General features: G+C 43.1%; 1 protein-coding gene across 1 annotated transcript in view; it reads left to right on the top strand.

Moving 5' to 3' along the window:
- Positions 1-19,592, top strand: part of RXFP2 (relaxin family peptide receptor 2) — a 513,675-nt gene that overhangs the window by 253,685 nt on the left and 240,398 nt on the right. Inside the window, exon 3 of the mRNA XM_069759002.1 lies at positions 17,892-17,969. Within this exon, the coding sequence (XP_069615103.1) occupies positions 17,892-17,969 (78 nt within the window). The remainder of the gene's footprint in view (positions 1-17,891; positions 17,970-19,592) is intronic.

Genomic DNA, 19,592 nt, shown 5'->3' with positions numbered 1-19,592 from the left:
AAATGCTTCTTACGAAGCCACTCCTTCGTTGCCCTGGCGGTGTGCTTTGGATCATTGTCATGTTGAAAGACCCAGCCACGTTTCATCTTCAATGCCCTTGCTGATGGAAGGAGGTTTGCACTCAAAATCTCACGATACATGGCCCCATTCATTCTTTCATGTACCCGGATCAGTCGTCCTGGCCCCTTTGCAGAGAAACAGCCCCAAAGCATGATGTTTCCACCACCATTCTTTACAGTAGGTATGGTGTTTGATGGATGCAACTCAGTATTCTTTTTCCTCCAAACACGACAAGTTGTGTTTCTACCAAACAGTTCCAGTTTGGTTTCATCAGACCATAGGACATTCTCCCAAAACTCCTCTGGATCATCCAAATGCTCTCTAGCAAACTTCAGACGGGCCCAGACATGTACTGGCTTAAGCAGTGGGACACGTCTGGCACTGCAGGATCTGAGTCCATGGTGGCGTAGTGTGTTACTTATGGTAAGCCTTGTTACATTGGTCCCAGCTCTCTGCAGTTCATTCACTAGGTCCCCCCGCGTGGTTCTGGGATTTTTGCTCACCGTTCTTGTGATCATTCTGACCCCACGGGGTGGGATTTTGCGTGGAGCCCCAGATCGAGGGAGATTATCAGTGGTCTTGTATGTCTTCCATTTTCTAATTATTGCTCCCACTGTTGATTTCTTCACTCCAAGCTGGTTGGCTATTGCAGATTCAGTCTTCCCAGCCTGGTGCAGGGCTACAATTTTGTTTCTGGTGTCCTTTGACAGATCTTTGGTCTTCACCATAGTGGAGTTTGGAGTCAGACTGTTTGAGGGTGTGCACAGGTGTCTTTTTATACTGATAACAAGTTTAAACAGGTGCCATTACTACAGGTAATGAGTGGAGGAAAGAGGAGACTCTTAAAGAAGAAGTTACAGGTCTGTGAGAGCCAGAAATCTTGATTGTTTGTTTCTGACCAAATACTTATTTTCCACCATAATATGCAAAAAAAAATGATAAAAAAACAGACAATGTGATTTTCTTGATTTTTTTTTCTCAATTTGTCTCCCTTAGTTGAGGTCTACCTATGATGTAAATTACAGACGCCTCTCATCTTTTTAAGTGGTGGAACTTGCACTATTGCTGACTGACTAAATACTTTTTTGCCCCACTGTATGTGGCACCCCAGGAGTCCAGTTGCCACAGTGGCGTTGCCTCCCTTAGCAGGTAATACAATCAGCATGCAACACCTTTCCTACTCCAGACCAGAAGGGGGAGCTGTAACCTGGTTTTCAGGGGAACTTCCCTATAAATTGTGGCCTGGAGGTGGAGTTAGTTTAGTTTCAGTGTCAGTCAGAGTGTGAGACAGTGAAGGGAGATTAAGCATGTGAGGAGAAGCCTGGGAGTGGAGCTGTGACTGAGCTCACCCCAGGATTGAGCGCAACAGAGCGGACACCAGAGTCCGTGGTGGTGTGGGAACTACAGGCCCCACAGCCAAATCCGGAGGACAGGAGATTACAGGTCTGCTGGCCACAACTGACACCCGAAGGCACAGCCACATACCAGAGCCCGGAGTCACCATGAGGGAGTGACACTGGAACAGGCTCAAACTGCCTGCCATGCGGGTAATGTTTCACTAATTGGACAGACTGGGAGAGGGACTTGAGGAGATTTACAAGCATCAGGAACCCAGAGAGCAGCGCAGTAGGGAGGCTTCCAACCCCACCTAGCTAGATGAATGCTGAACTGCTTCCAGGCTGCCCAGATCTCCAATATCACCTGTTACCTGTGCTCCAGACTGAACCTACAATTAAAGGTAAAGAAACTACAGTCCCTGTGTCCTCCAATCATTCCGGCACCCCAACATTCACAATCACTCATAGACTGGTCTGGTATCCCTTTGGCCCCCGATCCACCTGTGGGGAGTAGAACCATCCCAGCTGCATCACCATCGGCCCCTGCGGACTCCCTAAGCAGCATCGACCATTTAAAGCTGAATACCACAGGTGGCGTCACGAACATTCCCTTTATCCCCTACAACCTTTATTCCTTTCCATTCCCTTTCCACTCACTTTTATTGCGCGCCCAGGGCAAAGGACCAGGTCAGTTGCTGCTGTGACCACCCCTTTAAGAACTGTCCGACCCGGTTCTGAGTACCCAACGGCCCTAGCGGGTGTTGCATATACCAAGACAACCCCTTAAGCTCAATGCTTCACCATAAAACAGTTTAACCATCAAGCTCATTGTCTCATGTAGGACCGTGAAATCATCAATTCTGTCATCTTTCATTGAGTTTATCATCTGTGTATGCCTGCATTCTTCTGCCATCCACGAATGGACAACCACTCTGTCAATAACAACCGCCACACACTAATTACGTATAAAGGGAAAGACCATTCTACTTTCTTATTTTACAAAAAGGTTAGACTGTCATTAAGGCCAACACCCCTCAAACTACATTTAGAAAAACAATTGAGGAATGATTTTATATGAAATGTGTACTGGGAAACAATGAAACAGAAGTCCTTGGCTTTATGATTACAGTTCTCCCAACTGTTAGACCAAGATTTCCAGGAATCAGTTGCACTGTCCTAATAAAATTGGAGACATGAGAAGGTCATAGTTCTCACAAGGGCACAGTAACTTGTCTCATGCACCAATATGATTTTTTTTTTGAGGAGAGGAAATCTGGAGATCTGATGGAAACCCATGAAAGTTGAAAGAGAACAGACAAACTCCCTGCGGATGCTGCCCATTGCTGGAATCCAAACCAGATATTCTACTGAAGTTTGATAAAATACCACCACTCTGTTTTCAGACTGAGGTTGTTGTCTGCTGTGCTCGATTTCCCCATAAGCAATTTATATACTTTCTTCATGTGCTAGTGAGTGACGAACACTTCATGCCTCAGAAGTACATTTTGTGAGATATTCTTCAAAGCTTCGGTTCACATCAGCTGTGCACGCTATTTAACCGAATCAAAAATTGTCATGTGGAACGCACATTCTGCAATTGATGAGCATTTGTAGACAGTAGTTTGTCTTTACTTCTCCTTCCTCTGTGAATTTTAATTTTATCAGAAAGTTTCTTGTTCTAGAACTTTCCGCACTATTGTTTTATACTACTTGAAACTTGCCTTCCATTCCAAGTACGCCATGAACACAAAATATGTTGTCTGCTACTGTCATCACCTCCAGCGGTTGGAGCTTAGAACGTTTAACAAAATGCTCAAGTTTCTTTCTGGCCGGTTCTGTTCATAAGTCAACCATGTTCACTTGTCATCGTGAAGACATTACAAGGCTGTGAATAACCGTGCTTGAATCTAGCTGAATTACTGATCAACCAGATCAATCATTCATTAACGGATTAGTTATTTTGAAAAACAATTGTTTTCAGCATTATAGATGGAAAAAATAAGGGCCGATTTGAATGTGAAAGTTGCTGTTTGAAATGCAGTGAAGTCTTCTTGAGAGCATGTTTGCTGGACATTTAGACAGTGTTCACATGTAGTTTAAATTCTGCTTTTTCTTCTACTTGTTTTTGCACAGTCCAAGCAAATTGGATGTGATTTCCTAAAAACTGTCCTCACTGTACGTCCAAAAATGCTGATGATCTGTGCTGTTTTGGTGCTTTTTTTTGTCTAGAGACTTCTATGTGGAGCCTAAAAAAATTCATGTAAAATACAGAGTTGCATTTTTAAGTGCAGGGTGAAAGTTATTGTGCACTATAAAAAAAATATTACAAATTCTGCTTCATATTTGCCCCAAAACACATCAAGTAAGAGGGAAAAAGCATGTAAAGTGCAGCAAACATGCAATAATCACCATCCTTGCTGACATCTCCTGCTGCCAGGGTACAAAGAAATGGTAAATGGGTGGGGTTTGGGATGTGGCTAAGCGCGTGGGAAAAAAATGTTGTGATGTGCCGCTTGGTTTGTCACTCTTTTTGTTTTGTAAAAGTTGTAGGGTATTTTCTGAAGCTGTAGAGCATCCTTGACTAGCACTCTGGGCTACATCTGGTTCTTCTTGTGCAGCACTCAGCCATTGGCATATGTGCAGTTCAAAGTTGGGGGGGAATGTAAAAAATCACAGATGATGGGGCTTTTTTTCTGCCAGACATGGATGACTGGAAAAATCCAGACCAGAAAGGGGAGCTCTAACCCGGTTTTCAGGGGAACGTCCCTATAAATTCTGGCCTGGAGGCGGGGTTAATCAGTTTAGTTTCAGTTTTCAGTCAGAGTGTCACGGCGCCACCTGCCGCTGCTCCTGCTGCTGCGCCTGCCGCTCTCTCTGCGCGCTGACATACTTACCCATCCCGGCGCGCTCCAGCGGTGTGCATGCGCCTTCCGGTCTCTTCTCCTGACTCGCCGCCGGTCCCTGGCTCTCACTGCGCACGCGCACTTCCTCTCTCTGGTCTGCAGATGCTCCGTTCCTTCACGCTATGATTCTGGAGGATCTTGACCCAGAAGTTCTGCAGCACTCGGTCTATTTAAGGTAACTCCATCCTCTGCTCCATGCCTGATTGTCATTTGTCCTCATTTGACCCAGGTCCCTCTGTACCTTGCTCTGTCCTGTGCGTCCGTTAGCCATACCTTGCTCTGTCCTGTGCATCCGTCATACCCCACCTGTCCTGTGTTCCCGCCATACCCCACCTGTCCTGTGTTCCCGCCATACCCTGCCTGTCCTGTGTTTCTGCCATACCCTGCCAGTCCTGTGTTTCCGCCATACTCTGGGTGTCCAGTGTTTCCACCATAACCTACATGTCCTGTGTTTCCGCCATTCCCTGCCTGTCCTGTGTTTACACCATATCCAGTCTGTCCTGGGCGTCCGCCATATCCTGCCTAATCTTAGTCTTAGTCATTGCCAGTCTGTCATGTGTCTCCATTTTAGCTAGTTCTGCGTCTTTAATGCTCCTACTTCCTGTCCCCGGGTATCAGCTTCTGCGGCAATAGTCTCCCTCGGGCCTGCCCCTAACACTCCCTGTATTGGGGGTGGTCCACCAGGCCAGTTCACCCTTGGCAGGTTCGTTGTCGTGGTTCTGCAGGTTCACTTTAGAAGTTCCTAAAGATCTGACACAGAAAGCAGACAGTGAAAGAGGAAGAGGCAAGAAGTGAGGAGAATCTGGGGGATAGGAGCTGCAGCTGAGCTCACTCCAGGACTAAGTGCCGAAGACTAGACACCGGAGTCCATGTTTGTGTGGGAATTTCAGGCCCCGCAACCAAATCCGAAGGACAGGAGATTGCAGGTCTCCTGGCTCCAGCTGACACCCGAAGGCACAGCAGCAAATGAGAGCCCGGAGTCACCATGAGGAAGTGACACCTGGAACAGCTGCCTGCCATGTGGGTAGTGTTTCACTTAGAGGACAGACTGAGAGAGTGACTTGAGGAGAACTAAAAGCACTGAGCATCCAGAAAACAGCACAGTAGGAAGGCCTCCTTCCCCACCTGGGTAGGGGGACTCTGAATTGCTTCCAGGCTGCCCGGATCTCCATCACCAGCTGTGACTTGTCCCCCAGATTGCACCTTTAACCTGGGATTAAAGGTAAAGAAACTGCAACCCCTGTGTCCTCTAATTATTCCCGAACCCTCAGTCCTGAACCCTCAGTCCTGCACCTTAACATCCAGAAGTCCCTTACAGAACTGCATCGGTAGCCCTGGGGCCCCGCTACACCTGTGGGGAGCAGGACCATCTCAGCTGCATCACCATCGGCTCCAGCGGTCTCCTTAAGCAGCGTCGGCCATTGATAGCCGAACACCACAGGTGGCATCATAAACAATCCCCCTTTCTCTATACAAACCTTATTCCCATTTCCAACATTATCCATTTTCTATTCTCCATCCCTTTAATTGCTCACCCAGGGCCATGAACTGGGTCACCGCTGCAAGAATGCTCATTACTCAAGATTTCTGAGCACGCTCGGGTGTTCTCTGTGTATTTGCATGTGCTCAGATATTTAGTTTGCGTCGCCGCAGCTCCACGATTCAGGATGTCTAGCAGCCACAAGTCATGTAGCTGCGGCAACACAAACTAAATTTCCGAGCACGCCCAAAATACTCCGAGATCACCCAAGCGTACTCGGAAATCTCGAGTAGCGAGCATACTCGCTCATCACTAGATGACACCCATGCGGTCCCTCACTAAGTCCTAAGTCAAGTACATCACAAACCTGGCTTAAAACCATTAGTAAATTCCTCCATATTCGGAACTATTTGTTTCACGAAATCTTGTATGACCTATCAGCTAAGGCTACCGACATCCATAAAACATCAATGCAGGTGCATCCATACAGCTGTAATTACTATGTCTCCACATCTTTCTCTACAATAGATTGTGTACATTATAAGACTTTTGTAAGGTCGATGGTAATTTTGAGTAATTTTACTAAACGAAACTGAGAAAATTGCTCTTTTTTATAAATGTACAGTATACCTTTGACATTGTGCACAATAGAAATAGCATGAAAAGAATGCCCATGCTGTCTGCTGCTTATATCTCTGTAATCCTTCGAGACATAACTTTCATTTTTTATTAATAAATCCATTTCACTCCAAGTTATTTTAAATCCTTTTGAAAATAAATTATTGCAAAATTTTCAGTACACTTTTTTCAGCATAGGCATTAGGGTACACAAGTTAAAGTAGTTTTACGGCTTTTATTACTAAGCCTGAAATAATTTGCTAATAATGAAATGCCAAAAAATTAGGATACTAGTACTGGTTTGTATTATACAGTAATATCAATTTTTTTTTTTTTCAAAATTTAAGGCCACTTTTTGCATTTTTTATCTACAAGTTTTTTTCTTTTTTACATCAAAAACATATACTGTACATTATTCACCCAATGGTTTAGAGGCTATATTTTACTGTCATTGCTACACCCACAAAGATCCAAAAAGGGCCCAAACTGAGAGCATGATATATGCCTATGATGCTGTAAATTTAGATGAAGAGATCCAGTGTTAACCCCTTCACCTCGAAGCCTGTTTACACCTTCCTGACCAGGCCAAATTTTACAGTTGTGACCGCTGTCACTTTATGTGGTAATAACTCTGGAACACTTCAATGGATCCCACCAATTCTTAGAATATTTTATCGTGACATATTGTACTTCATGAGAGTGGTAAAATTTGCTCGATATGACTTGCTTTTATTTGTGAAAATATCGTAAATTTGGTGAAAACATGTAACATTTTTCAATTTTTAAACTTTTAATTTTTATGCCCTTAAAATAGAGTTATATCACAAAAAATAGTTAATAAATAACATTTCCCACATGTCTACTTTACATCAGCGCCATTTTTGAAACATATATTTTTTAAGGAATTTATAAGGGTTAAAAGTTGACCAGCGATTTCTCATTGTTAGGGATCACATCACATTTGAAGTGACTTTGAGGGACCCATATGACAGAAAATACCCAAAGTTACACCGTTCTAAAAAATAGCACCCCTCAAGGGGTTCAATACCACATTCAAGAAGTTTATTAACCCTTCAAGTGACACACGGGAATCAAGGGAATGTGAAAGGAAAAATTTAACATTTAACTTTTTCACAAAACATTTTACTTTAGACCCAATTTTTTTTATATTCGCAAGGGTAACAGGAAAAAAATGGAACACCAATACCCCATATGTGGGAGAAAATTACTGCTTTGGCGCATGGCAGAGCCTGGAAGGGATGGAGCGCTATTGGACATTTTGAATGTAATGGAATAATTAGCATATGCCATGTTGCGTTTAGGAAGCCCGTGATGTGTTTAAACAGTGGAAACTGCTCACAAGTAACACCATTTGGAAACTATCTAGATGTGTGGTGAGCACTATGAACCTTCTCAGAAGCTTATAATAATAAGCCATGTTAGGTGTCGAGTTCCCCCTGCTGCACACGGGGAATCTCAAACTATGTCCTCTGCGGTCTCCCATGCTTCCTCAGCCGTAGAGGATTCTGCTCAGCAGAAATGTCAGTCGTGGTATCTTGCGCAAGCTGATGCTGTGCATCTGGTTACTGCTGCTGTCCCAGGTCCAGCTATTGTAACCAGCATTAGTTAGCGGCGAGCAGACACTCATGGGACTAAAGGTACCGTCACACATAGCGACGCTGCAGCGATACCGACAACGATCCGGATCACTGCAGCATCGCTGTTTGGTCGCTGGAGAGCTGTCACACAGACAGCTCTCCAGCGACCAACGATCCGAGGTCCCCGGTAACCAGGGTAAACATCGGGTAACTAAGCGCAGGGCCGCGCTTAGTAACCCGATGTTTACCCTGGTTACCATCCTAAAAAGTAAAAAAATAAACGCTACATACTTACCTTCTGCTGTCTGTCCTCGGCGCTCTGCTTCTCTGGTCTGGCTGTGAGCGCCGGGCAGCCAGAAAGCAGAGTGGTGACGTCACCGCTCTGCTTTCCGGCTGACCGACGCTCACAGCCAGAGCAGGAGGAGAGCAGAGCGCAGCGCTGGAGGACAGACGGCTGTAGGTAAGTATGTACTGTTTGTTTTTTTACTTTTAGGATGGTAACCAGGGTAAACATCGGGTTACTAAGTGCGGCCCTGCGCTTAGTTACCCTATGTTTACCCTGGTTACCAGCAAAGACATCGCTGAATCGGTGTCACACACGCCGATTCAGCGATGTCTACGGGGAGTCCAGCGACGAAATAAAGTTCTGGACTTTCTTCCCCGACCAGCGATCTCCCAGCAGGGGCCTGATCGCTGCTGCCTGTCACACTGGACGATATCGCTAGCGAGGACGCTGCAACGTCACGGATCGCTAGCGATATGGTCTAGTGTGACAGTACCTTAAGTCCTTCTCTTTGCCTACTGGGCGTGCCCATGAGATGACCTCTCATTGGAGGTCGAACGTCACATGCCCAGGTCCTCAAGCGGTTCTGATTGGACCACTGGCAAGGTCCCGGAAGGCTGCGAATATATGAGGTTCACATGGCCGCTCAGCCAAGCTCTAGTATATTCAGAAATCGTGTTGTGTGTGGATGTGTGTATGATACTGGTGAAAACTCCTAATGATTTCCCTAGCTAGCATTGTTGTCTGAGTCTGGGTGTTTGGAGCAAGTATAGCCCCAGTCAGTGCATGCCGACACTGTGCACGATTATCAGCGTCAAAATAGTAGCGTTCGCCAGTGCAACGCCATGCGCAGTTATTGCGCTTTCTCTCCCTAGTTAGGGTGGTTACTGGTGTTCGCCAGCGCGATGATGCGTGCACTAAGTGCGCTAAATCTTTAGTATAGTTTGTCCTGGCATCGCAGGTGCGACGCCGTGCGCTAGTGGGTCTAGAGGGACTTAAACCCTGCATCCTTGAGACTGAATCCTGTGACCGAACACAAGCGTTCACTCTGCCGAGTTCTGTGAGGCATAACAGGCTTTGACATTTATAATCCGCAGTATTGTGACTCTGTGTAGCAACAGAGTTCGTCTCTGTACACACCGGGTGATGTTTAACCCACGTGTGTTAGTCTATTATACTGCCATATAGTTTCCGCAATTACCGGGCAGCAGGTAACATCTCTGCATGGTGGACCCCAGGCAGCAAACGCACCTTATCACTACCTTTATATTATTTGGTACGTTCCACCAGCCCTAACAAGCCGTGAAAATAAAAAATAAAAAAATGTTCGCACAAAAATGTTTTTTAGCCCCAATTTTTTTATTTTCACAAGGGTTACAGAAGAAAATGGACACCACAATTTGTTGTGCAATTTCTCCTGAGCACACATGTACCCCATATGTGGTCAAAAACTACTTTTGAGGTACATTGTAAAGCTCATATGGCAATAAGTGCCATATTGGAGTTCAGATTTTGCTGGACTGGTTTGAGGGTGCCATGTCACATTGTAAAACCCCTGAGATGCGAGATCAGAAGAACCCCCCCATAAGTGACCCCATTTTACAAACGACACCTCTCAATGAATTAAGCTACGGGTGCAGTGATCATATTGACATGACGGGTGTGTCACAGAATTTTATACCAATGGGCAGTGAAGAAAAAATAATTACATTTTTACCACCAAGATTTTGTTTTAGCCTCAGATGGGACATTAGTAATAATGGCACCAAAATATTTGTCATGCAATTTCTGCTGAATGTGGATATACCCCATGTATCACTGTACAGTACTGCTTAGCCATAAGGCGAGACTCGGGAGGGACGGATTGCCAATTTCCTCCTGGATCACAGATTTTGCTAGAATAGTTTGCAGACTCCATTTACAGAGCCCCTAAGTACTAGAACAGAAGAATTCTCCCTCAAGTGACCCGATTTTCATAATTATACCCTTTTTGGAATTTATGTACAAGTGTAGTGACGATTTTGACTACATGGGTGTTTCTAAGAAACAAACAGCAGTGGATGTTGCTGAGTGAAAATTGCAAACTGCCGTTGTGGTGCCCAGTACGTTGCAGTCACTAGTATGAGTACATTGTAGTTAGCAGTACGTTGTAGTGACCAGTGGATTCTAGTGACCAGCTCATGCTTCTGGAGACACACATCAGTAAATTAGGTGGCTGCCATTGCTACAGAAATGCCAAATAAGTGGAAGCTAAATGTGGTTTCGGCCCCTTTGGGGCTTAGAAGGGAGGGGGAATTTGGAATTGGGGGTGTAGAATTTGATGAATTTCTTTTGGGGGGTGAGGAGCTATAATGCTTTTCCAGAGCCTTTATACTACCAGTAATGTACTACTTGCTATTTTTGTGGATTGAGTTGAAGCTTTTCTTGGGAATATTTTCATAATATTTGGGATCACATTTATCCGGCGCTCAACGCTGAGCACTTACATCGGGATCTCCATCTAAATCTCTGAGACGTCATTCAGATGAAACCCCCGAGGGAGTCACTCACTATAATGAGACAGCACAGTTACTTTAGACTTCATCTGGCCTCTGTTCAGTAGTGTTCTTTTCAGAAGTGCACAAAACTGTGGCAGACTGCAATTATATGCACGTCTAAAAAGAAGGACACAGATGGATCATAGGCTGTCAGACAGCATCCCCAGTGCCTCCATCTGCCTCATCATAGGGAATGTTCCATTGAGGGCTCCGTCTGAATTACATATTTCAGAGGTTTACATGGAAACTGCAGTGGTAGAGCTCAGGAAAAATGTGAGCCACGCCTTATTGTGATCTCTGGGAGGCAGAAAGAACAAATCAACAGAAAGTGAAGAATTGCTTTTATTTATTTTTAGACCATTCTTATTATGATATAAGCTTGTCAGTTCGTGCTCTCAGCATGAGCTGACAGGTATCCATCACGGAGTGAACCCATGGCCATTTTTCCCACTGTGCTGATGGAAGCAGAGAGGGATGTCTCTCGTGATGTCACTGTCACTATTGACAACATCATCACAGGGGTTAAACACCCGCTATCAGTGCTAGCATCAATCATGGGCGTTGCTGCAGGGTGCCAGCTCTCATATAGATCTGACTCCCGCATGTCATTATAAGACCAATATAAAAAGTGAACATAAACCATAAATAACCAAAACGTATATAAAAATATATAATTTTATTGAAAATAAAAATAAAAATAAATATAAAAGAAAAATTACAACAAAGGAAAAAACAACAAGTAATACTACAACTTGTAACATATAATTATGAATGAGGAGACCAGATCCATATAATATATAAAGGTACTAAAAAAGTGTATACTAAAGCAAATAACCCTCCAAAGTGCAAAAAAATGAGACCAAGTAGATGACCAAAAGGACAAGTCATCCGTCTCAATAAAGTGCAAATGCATCTATCATAAGTAGTCTAACCTAGACAAAATAAAAACATGAAACTCTGGAGAAATACTAGTACCAGTGTGAAGATGATCTGTGACCCTCAAGGACTCCGACTCAAACGTACGTTTCGCCAAAGTGGCTTTTTCAAGGAGTGAAGAGGAAGTGGAAGTGAGGTGTTTTTTATACATAGCCCCAACCAATCAAATGGTATGAAAGGGGTCATGTGAGCAATAAAGATTTAAATAATTATGAACGCTATTAAAAAACCTATACATATATATATAGGATACAGTGGTTCACCCATTCATATACATCCTATAACAGTCTGCACATAAAAGTAATACAATGACACAAAAACAGGGCACAATGTGCGGCGAAACAGGAAGTGACATATTATAATGAAGATAAACATACAAAACAATGTGACCAGAAACTTCACATAACATGAACAATGTGATCTAAAAAAGGGGAAAGTACAATAGACAGTACGGCGCTATGCATATAACAGAATACATAAAAAGCAGAGCACAATATGCGCGGAAACCGGAAGTGACGACGCAAGCATAAATTAGCATATGTAAACATTCATGAAATACCCCGCTTGCCAGCGAGGAATACAGTCCAAAAGCGACCGATCCTATAGAGAAACACGGCGCGATGGATCCACATAAGCTGCGCAGACATCGGACAGCCACCGAAAACCAGAAAACCGGAAGTGACGTTCCGCAGCCTGAACCAGCACAGCGGAATCCAAGGCAATGCATAGCCGTACACACGGCATCACATGGTAACCTGGCAACCCCAAAGGAAGTGCAATAAACCCCGCTCATCCGAGGTAACCTAGCGCATAAACCGCACCACCCGTAATCTAATACAATGTGTTATACAAAGGGAAATTAGATAGTCCAATATGTCCCAAATTGGATAAGATGAATAAATACACATTTGATCATGTGCACAAGCGGAACATAAAGGCCGCTGATGCACATTTCAAATAGAATATCAAATTTGGACTAATACCCAAAAAAAAGAGAAAAATAGATATATGAATAATAAATAAATAACCAATATTTACTTCTTTTTTTCTTTTCTTTTTTTATATTTTTAGGTCTTTTCGGTATCAGTATCTGACTGGGATATCGGATGGAATTATATTAGATGGAATCTATGTTTCTGTTGCTCTGCATATTATTAATATTTTTATAATTATTTTGTTATTTTGTTCACTCGTGCGCACGTGTGTTTCACTGCACTTTAATTATTTTTCTTGGTTATTTATTTATTATTTATATATCTATTTTTCTCTTTTTTTTGGGTATTAGTCCAAATTTGATATTCTATTTGAAATGTGCATCAGCGGCCTTTATGTTCCGCTTGTGCACATGATCAAATGTGTATTTATTCATCTTATCCAATTTGGGACATATTGGACTATCTAATTTCCCTTTGTATAACACATTGTATTAGATTACGGGTGGTGCGGTTTATGCGCTAGGTTACCTCGGATGAGCGGGGTTTATTGCACTTCCTTTGGGGTTGCCAGGTTACCCTGTGATGCCGTGTGTACGGCTATGCGTTGCCTTGGATTCCGCTGTGCTGGATCAGGCTGCGGAACGTCACTTCCGGATTTCCGGTTTTCGGTGGCTGTCCGATGTCTGCGCAGCTTATGTGGATCCATCGCGCCGTGTTTCTCTATAGGATCGGTCGCTTTTGGACTGTATTCCTCGCTGGCAAGCGGGGTATTTCATGAATGTTTACATATGCTAATTTATGCTTGCGACGTCACTTCCGGTTTTCGCACATATTGCGCTCTGCTTTTTATGTATTCTGTTATATGCATAGCGCCGTACTGTCTATTGTACTTTCCCCTTTTTTAGATCACATTGTTCATGTTATGTGAACTTTCTGGTCACATTGTTTTGTATGTTTATCTTCATTATAATATGTCACTTCCTGTTTCGCCGCACATTGTGCCCTGTTTTTGTGTCATTGTATTACTTTTATGTGCAGACTGTTATAGGATGTATATGAATGGGTGAACCACTGTATCCTATCTATATACAGTGGGGCAAAAAAGTATTTAGTCAGTCAGCAATAGTGCAAGTTCCACCACTTAAAAAGATGAGAGGCGTCTGTAATTTACATCATAGGTAGACCTCAACTATGGGAGACAAACTGAGAAAAAAAAATCCAGAAAATCACATTGTCTGTTTTTTTAACATTTTATTTGCATATTATGGTGGAAAATAAGTATTTGGTCAGAAACAAACAATCAAGATTTCTGGCTCTCACAGACCTGTAACTTCTTCTTTAAGAGTCTCCTCTTTCCTCCACTCATTACCTGTAGTAATGGCACCTGTTTAAACTTGTTATCAGTATAAAAAGACACCTGTGCACACCCTCAAACAGTCTGACTCCAAACTCCACTATGGTGAAGACCAAAGAGCTGTCAAAGGACACCAGAAACAAAATTGTAGCCCTGCACCAGGCTGGGAAGACTGAATCTGCAATAGCCAACCAGCTTGGAGTGAAGAAATCAACAGTGGGAGCAATAATTAGAAAATGGAAGACATACAAGACCACTGATAATCTCCCTCGATCTGGGGCTCCACGCAAAATCCCACCCCGTGGGGTCAGAATGATCACAAGAACGGTGAGCAAAAATCCCAGAACCACGTGGGGGGACCTAGTGAATGAACTGCAGAGAGCTGGGACCAATGTAACAAGGCCTACCATAAGTAACACACTACGCCACCATGGACTCAGATCCTGCAGTGCCAGACGTGTCCCACTGCTTAAGCCAGTACATGTCCGGGCCCGTCTGAAGTTTGCTAGAGAGCATTTGGATGATGCAGAGGAGTTTTGGGAGAATGTCTTATGGTCTGATGAAACCAAACTGGAACTGTTTGGTAGAAACACAACTTGTCGTGTTTGGAGGAAAAAGAATACTGAGTTGCATCCATCAAACACCATACCTACTGTAAAGCATGGTGGTGGAAACATCATGCTTTGGGGCTGTTTCTCTGCAAAGGGGCCAGGACGACTGATCCGGGTACATGAAAGAATGAATGAGGCCATGTATCGTGAGATTTTGAGTGCAAACCTCCTTCCATCAGCAAGGGCATTGAAGATGAAACGTGGCTGGGTCTTTCAACATGACAATGATCCAAAGCACACCGCCAGGGCAACGAAGGAGTGGCTTCGTAAGAAGCATTTCAAGGTCCTGGAGTGGCCTAGCCAGTCTCCAGATCTCAACCCTATAGAAAACCTTTGGAGGGAGTTGAAAGTCCGTGTTGCCAAGCGAAAAGCCAAAAACATCACTGCTCTAGAGGAGATCTGCATGGAGGAATGGGCCAACATACCAACAACAGTGTGTGGCAACCTTGTGAAGACTTACAGAAAACGTTTGACCTCTGTCATTGCCAACAAAGGATATATTACAAAGTATTGAGATGAAATTTTGTTTCTGACCAAATACTTATTTTCCACCATAATATGCAAATAAATTGTTAAAAAAACAGACAATGTGATTTTCTGGATTTTTTTTTTCTCAGTTTGTCTCCCATAGTTGAGGTCTACCTATGATGTAAATTACAGACGCCTCTCATCTTTTTAAGTGGTGGAACTTGCACTATTGCTGACTGACTAAATACTTTTTTGCCCCACTGTATATAGGTTTTTTAATAGCGTTCATAATTATTTAAATCTTTATTGCTCACATGACCCCTTTCATACCATTTGATTGGTTGGGGCTTTGTATAAATAACACCTCACTTCCACTTCCTCTTCACTCCTTGAAAAAGCCACTTTGGCGAAACGTACGTTGGAGTCGGAGTCCTTGAGGGTCACAGATCATCTTCACACTGGTACTAGTATTTCTCCAGAGTTTCATGTTTTTATTTTGTCTAGGTTAGACTACTTATGATAGATGCATTTGCACTTTATTGAGACGGATGACTTGTCCTTTTGGTCATCTACTTGGTCTCATTTTTTTGCACTTTGGAGGGTTATTTGCTTTAGTATACACTTTTTTAGTACCTTTATATATTATATGGATCTGGTCTCCTCATTCATAATTATATGTTACAAGTTGTAGTATTACTTGTTGTTTTTTCCTTTTTTGTAATTTTTTTTTTATATTTATTTTTATTTTCAATAAAACTATATCTTTTTATATACAGTGGGGCAAAAAAGTATTTAGTCAGTCAGCAATAGTGCAAGTTCCACCACTTAAAAAGATGAGAGGCGTCTGTAATTTACATCATAGGTAGACCTCAACTATGGGAGACAAACTGAGAAAAAAAAATCCAGAAAATCACATTGTCTGTTTTTTTAACATTTTATTTGCATATTATGGTGGAAAATAAGTATTTGGTCAGAAACAAGCAATCAAGATTTCTGGCTCTCACAGACCTGTAACTTCTTCTTTAAGAGTCTCCTCTTTCCTCCACTCATTACCTGTAGTAATGGCACCTGTTTAAACTTGTTATCAGTATAAAAAGACACCTGTGCACACCCTCAAACAGTCTGACTCCAAACTCCACTATGGTGAAGACCAAAGAGCTGTCAAAGGACACCAGAAACAAAATTGTAGCCCTGCACCAGGCTGGGAAGACTGAATCTGCAATAGCCAACCAGCTTGGAGTGAAGAAATCAACAGTGGGAGCAATAATTAGAAAATGGAAGACATACAAGACCACTGATAATCTCCCTCGATCTGGGGCTCCACGCAAAATCCCACCCCGTGGGGTCAGAATGATCACAAGAACGGTGAGCAAAAATCCCAGAACCACGCGGGGGGACCTAGTGAATGAACTGCAGAGAGCTGGGACCAATGTAACAAGGCCTACCATAAGTAACACACTACGCCACCATGGACTCAGATCCTGCAGTGCCAGACGTGTCCCACTGCTTAAGCCAGTACATGTCCGGGCCCGTCTGAAGTTTGCTAGAGAGCATTTGGATGATCCAGAGGAGTTTTGGGAGAATGTCCTATGGTCTGATGAAACCAAACTGGAACTGTTTGGTAGAAACACAACTTGTCGTGTTTGGAGGAAAAAGAATACTGAGTTGCATCCATCAAGCACCATACCTACTGTAAAGCATGGTGGTGGAAACATCATGCTTTGGGGCTGTTTCTCTGCAAAGGGGCCAGGACGACTGATCCGGGTACATGAAAGAATGAATGGGGCCATGTATCGTGAGATTTTGAGTGCAAACCTCCTTCCATCAGCAAGTGCATTGACGATGAAACGTGGCTGGGTCTTTCAACATGACAATGATCCAAAGCACACCGCCAGGGCAACGAAGGAGTGGCTTCGTAAGAAGCATTTCAAGGTCCTGGAGTGGCCTAGCCAGTCTCCAGATCTCAACCCTATAGAAAACCTTTGGAGGGAGTTGAAAGTCCGTGTTGCCAAGCGAAAAGCCAAAAACATCACTGCTCTAGAGGAGATCTGCATGGAGGAATGGGCCAACATACCAACAACAGTGTGTGGCAACCTTGTGAAGACTTACAGAAAATGTTTGACCTCTGTCATTGCCAACAAAGGATATATTACAAAGTATTGAGATGAAATTTTGTTTCTGACCAAATACTTATTTTCCACCATAATATGCAAATAAAATGTTAAAAAAACAGACAATGTGATTTTCTGGATTTTTTTTTCTCAGTTTGTCTCCCATAGTTGAGGTCTACCTATGATGTTAATTACAGTCGCCTCTCATCTTTTTAAGTGGTGGAACTTGCACTATTGCTGACTGACTAAATACTTTTTTGCCCCACTGTACGTTTTGGTTATTTATGGTTTATGTTCACTTTTGATATTGGTCTTATATTTGCTGGTGGACATTCATTCACTAGGGTGAATTGCGTTGTTTATTTCCCGCATGTCATTGTGGCGGTGCTCAGCATGAGCCCACGTGATCATGGCGCCTTATATATACAGTGATTTATAGGAACACAGTTCTCTCGGTGCCATACATATACCACGTATGTCAGAAAGTGGTTAAACGAGGAATTGTAGCAGTAACAAGGATCATAAAACATGGATATTTAATTTCATACAAATTTATAATTGTTTTACTTATATTATGTCTCTTGTGTTCTCAATAGCTGCAAGCTGGGATACGTTAGCAGTATATACAATTCACTATATGATTAACCTTTCCTATTCCAGAAGACAACAACGGATGGCCAAATATGTTTGATGAACATCATAGGAAAGCAAATGATGTGATGGATCCCCAGGAATGCTGTAAGTAACTAAAGATGGAACTGTTACATTTTTTTAGCACTAATAAAATAATTATTACACAATTTTAGATTTAAAAACTAGGACAGGAAAAATTCAAAATTTGCAATTATTCAAGCAAGCAGTCAAATAGATTTTTTTATCATTGGCATGAAATCTGTTATGACAAATAACTTATGAGGATTTCAGGCAGAACTATAACCTTTTGTTGTACAAAATGTCTCTGCTTATTGAAAAATGTCCAGGTTTTCCAAATAGAACTACGGTATTTTAATTAGAGATGAGTGGTGTTCGAGTCGAACTGTTCACAAATTTCAAATTCGAGCTGTTTTGGGCGGTGTTTGAGTCGTTCGACGAACCCAAACAATTTGCTTAAAATTCGGCTGTTCGAGTTTCTGTTCGATAAATGTTTGTTCACCAAAAGCCTAGCTTGATTTGCACATTAAAACTGTTTGTCATTGTTAGTAGACTGTTTCAGTGTGGGCGGGGGGGGGGGCGGGGGATAGATCTGTGCTGAAATAACGCCAATCTCCATTTTTTTTCTTTCCCGCATTTACAGTGGGGCGGTGCAGTCTCTCAGCCTATCAGCAGTGCGCACACGCACAGCAATGTACATGTGATGCACACAAGCAAGGGCATGTGTCATTGGCTGTGTATGTCACATGTCCTTGCCCTAATAAGAACCAGCCATTTGCCCCATCGCCACCATTTCCTCACTGCTGTAGCTTAGTGTTAGACGGCATCGCTGTTGCTGAGGGCGCTATACGGACTAATAGTGTTTTTCTGGAGCGAATTGTCAGAGAGATAGGTTTAGGGAGTCGGGAGGAGTCGGGACTAGTTGTAATATCCCTTTTCAGGGTAGGTTACAGCAGTTCATAGCACTGATTGCCAGGCAGGTCTGTGCCAGTGCTGTGCAAGTCTTTGTCACAGCATTTGGTGTAATCTAGCTCAGCCAATCCTTTTGGGCTAGTAGCATTGTCTGATAGTCATCTGAGTAGCCCGCCTGTGAAACAAACTATACCGCCTGTGTAACTCAATTTTCACTGCATCTAATCCAGTTGATAGTTTAGGGCCTAGGAGCAGTGTCTGCATGTCAGCAGAGTAGCCCGCCTGTGAAACAAACTATACCACCTGTGTATCTCAATTTTCACTGCATCTAATCCAGTTGAAAGTTTAGGGCCTAGGAACAGTGTCTGCACATCAGCAGAGTAGCCTGCCTGTGAAACAAACTATACCGGCTGTGTATCTCAATTTTCACTGCATCTAATCCAGTTGATAGTTTAGGGCCTAGGAGCAGTGTCTGCGCGTCAGCAGAGTAGCCTGCCTGTGAAACAAACTATACCGCCTGTGTATCTCAATTTTCACTGCATCTAATCCAGTTGATAGTTTAGGGCCTAGGAGCAGTGTCTGCATGTCAGCAGAGTAGCCCGCCTGTGAAACAAACTATACCACCTGTGTATCTCAATTTTCACTGCATCTAATCCAGTTGAAAGTTTAGGGCCTAGGAACAGTGTCTGCATGTCAGCAGAGTAGCCTGCCTGTGAAACAAACTATACCGCCTGTGTATCTAAATTTTTACTGCATCTAATCCAGTTGATAGTTTAGGGCCTAAGAGCAGTGTCTGCA

This window comes from Ranitomeya imitator, chromosome 3 (assembly GCF_032444005.1).
Source record: "Ranitomeya imitator isolate aRanImi1 chromosome 3, aRanImi1.pri, whole genome shotgun sequence".
NCBI classification, from domain to species: Eukaryota; Metazoa; Chordata; class Amphibia; order Anura; family Dendrobatidae; genus Ranitomeya; species Ranitomeya imitator.
Note: the sequence above shows the minus strand (reverse complement) of the source record. Positions and strands in the feature narration are given on the sequence as shown.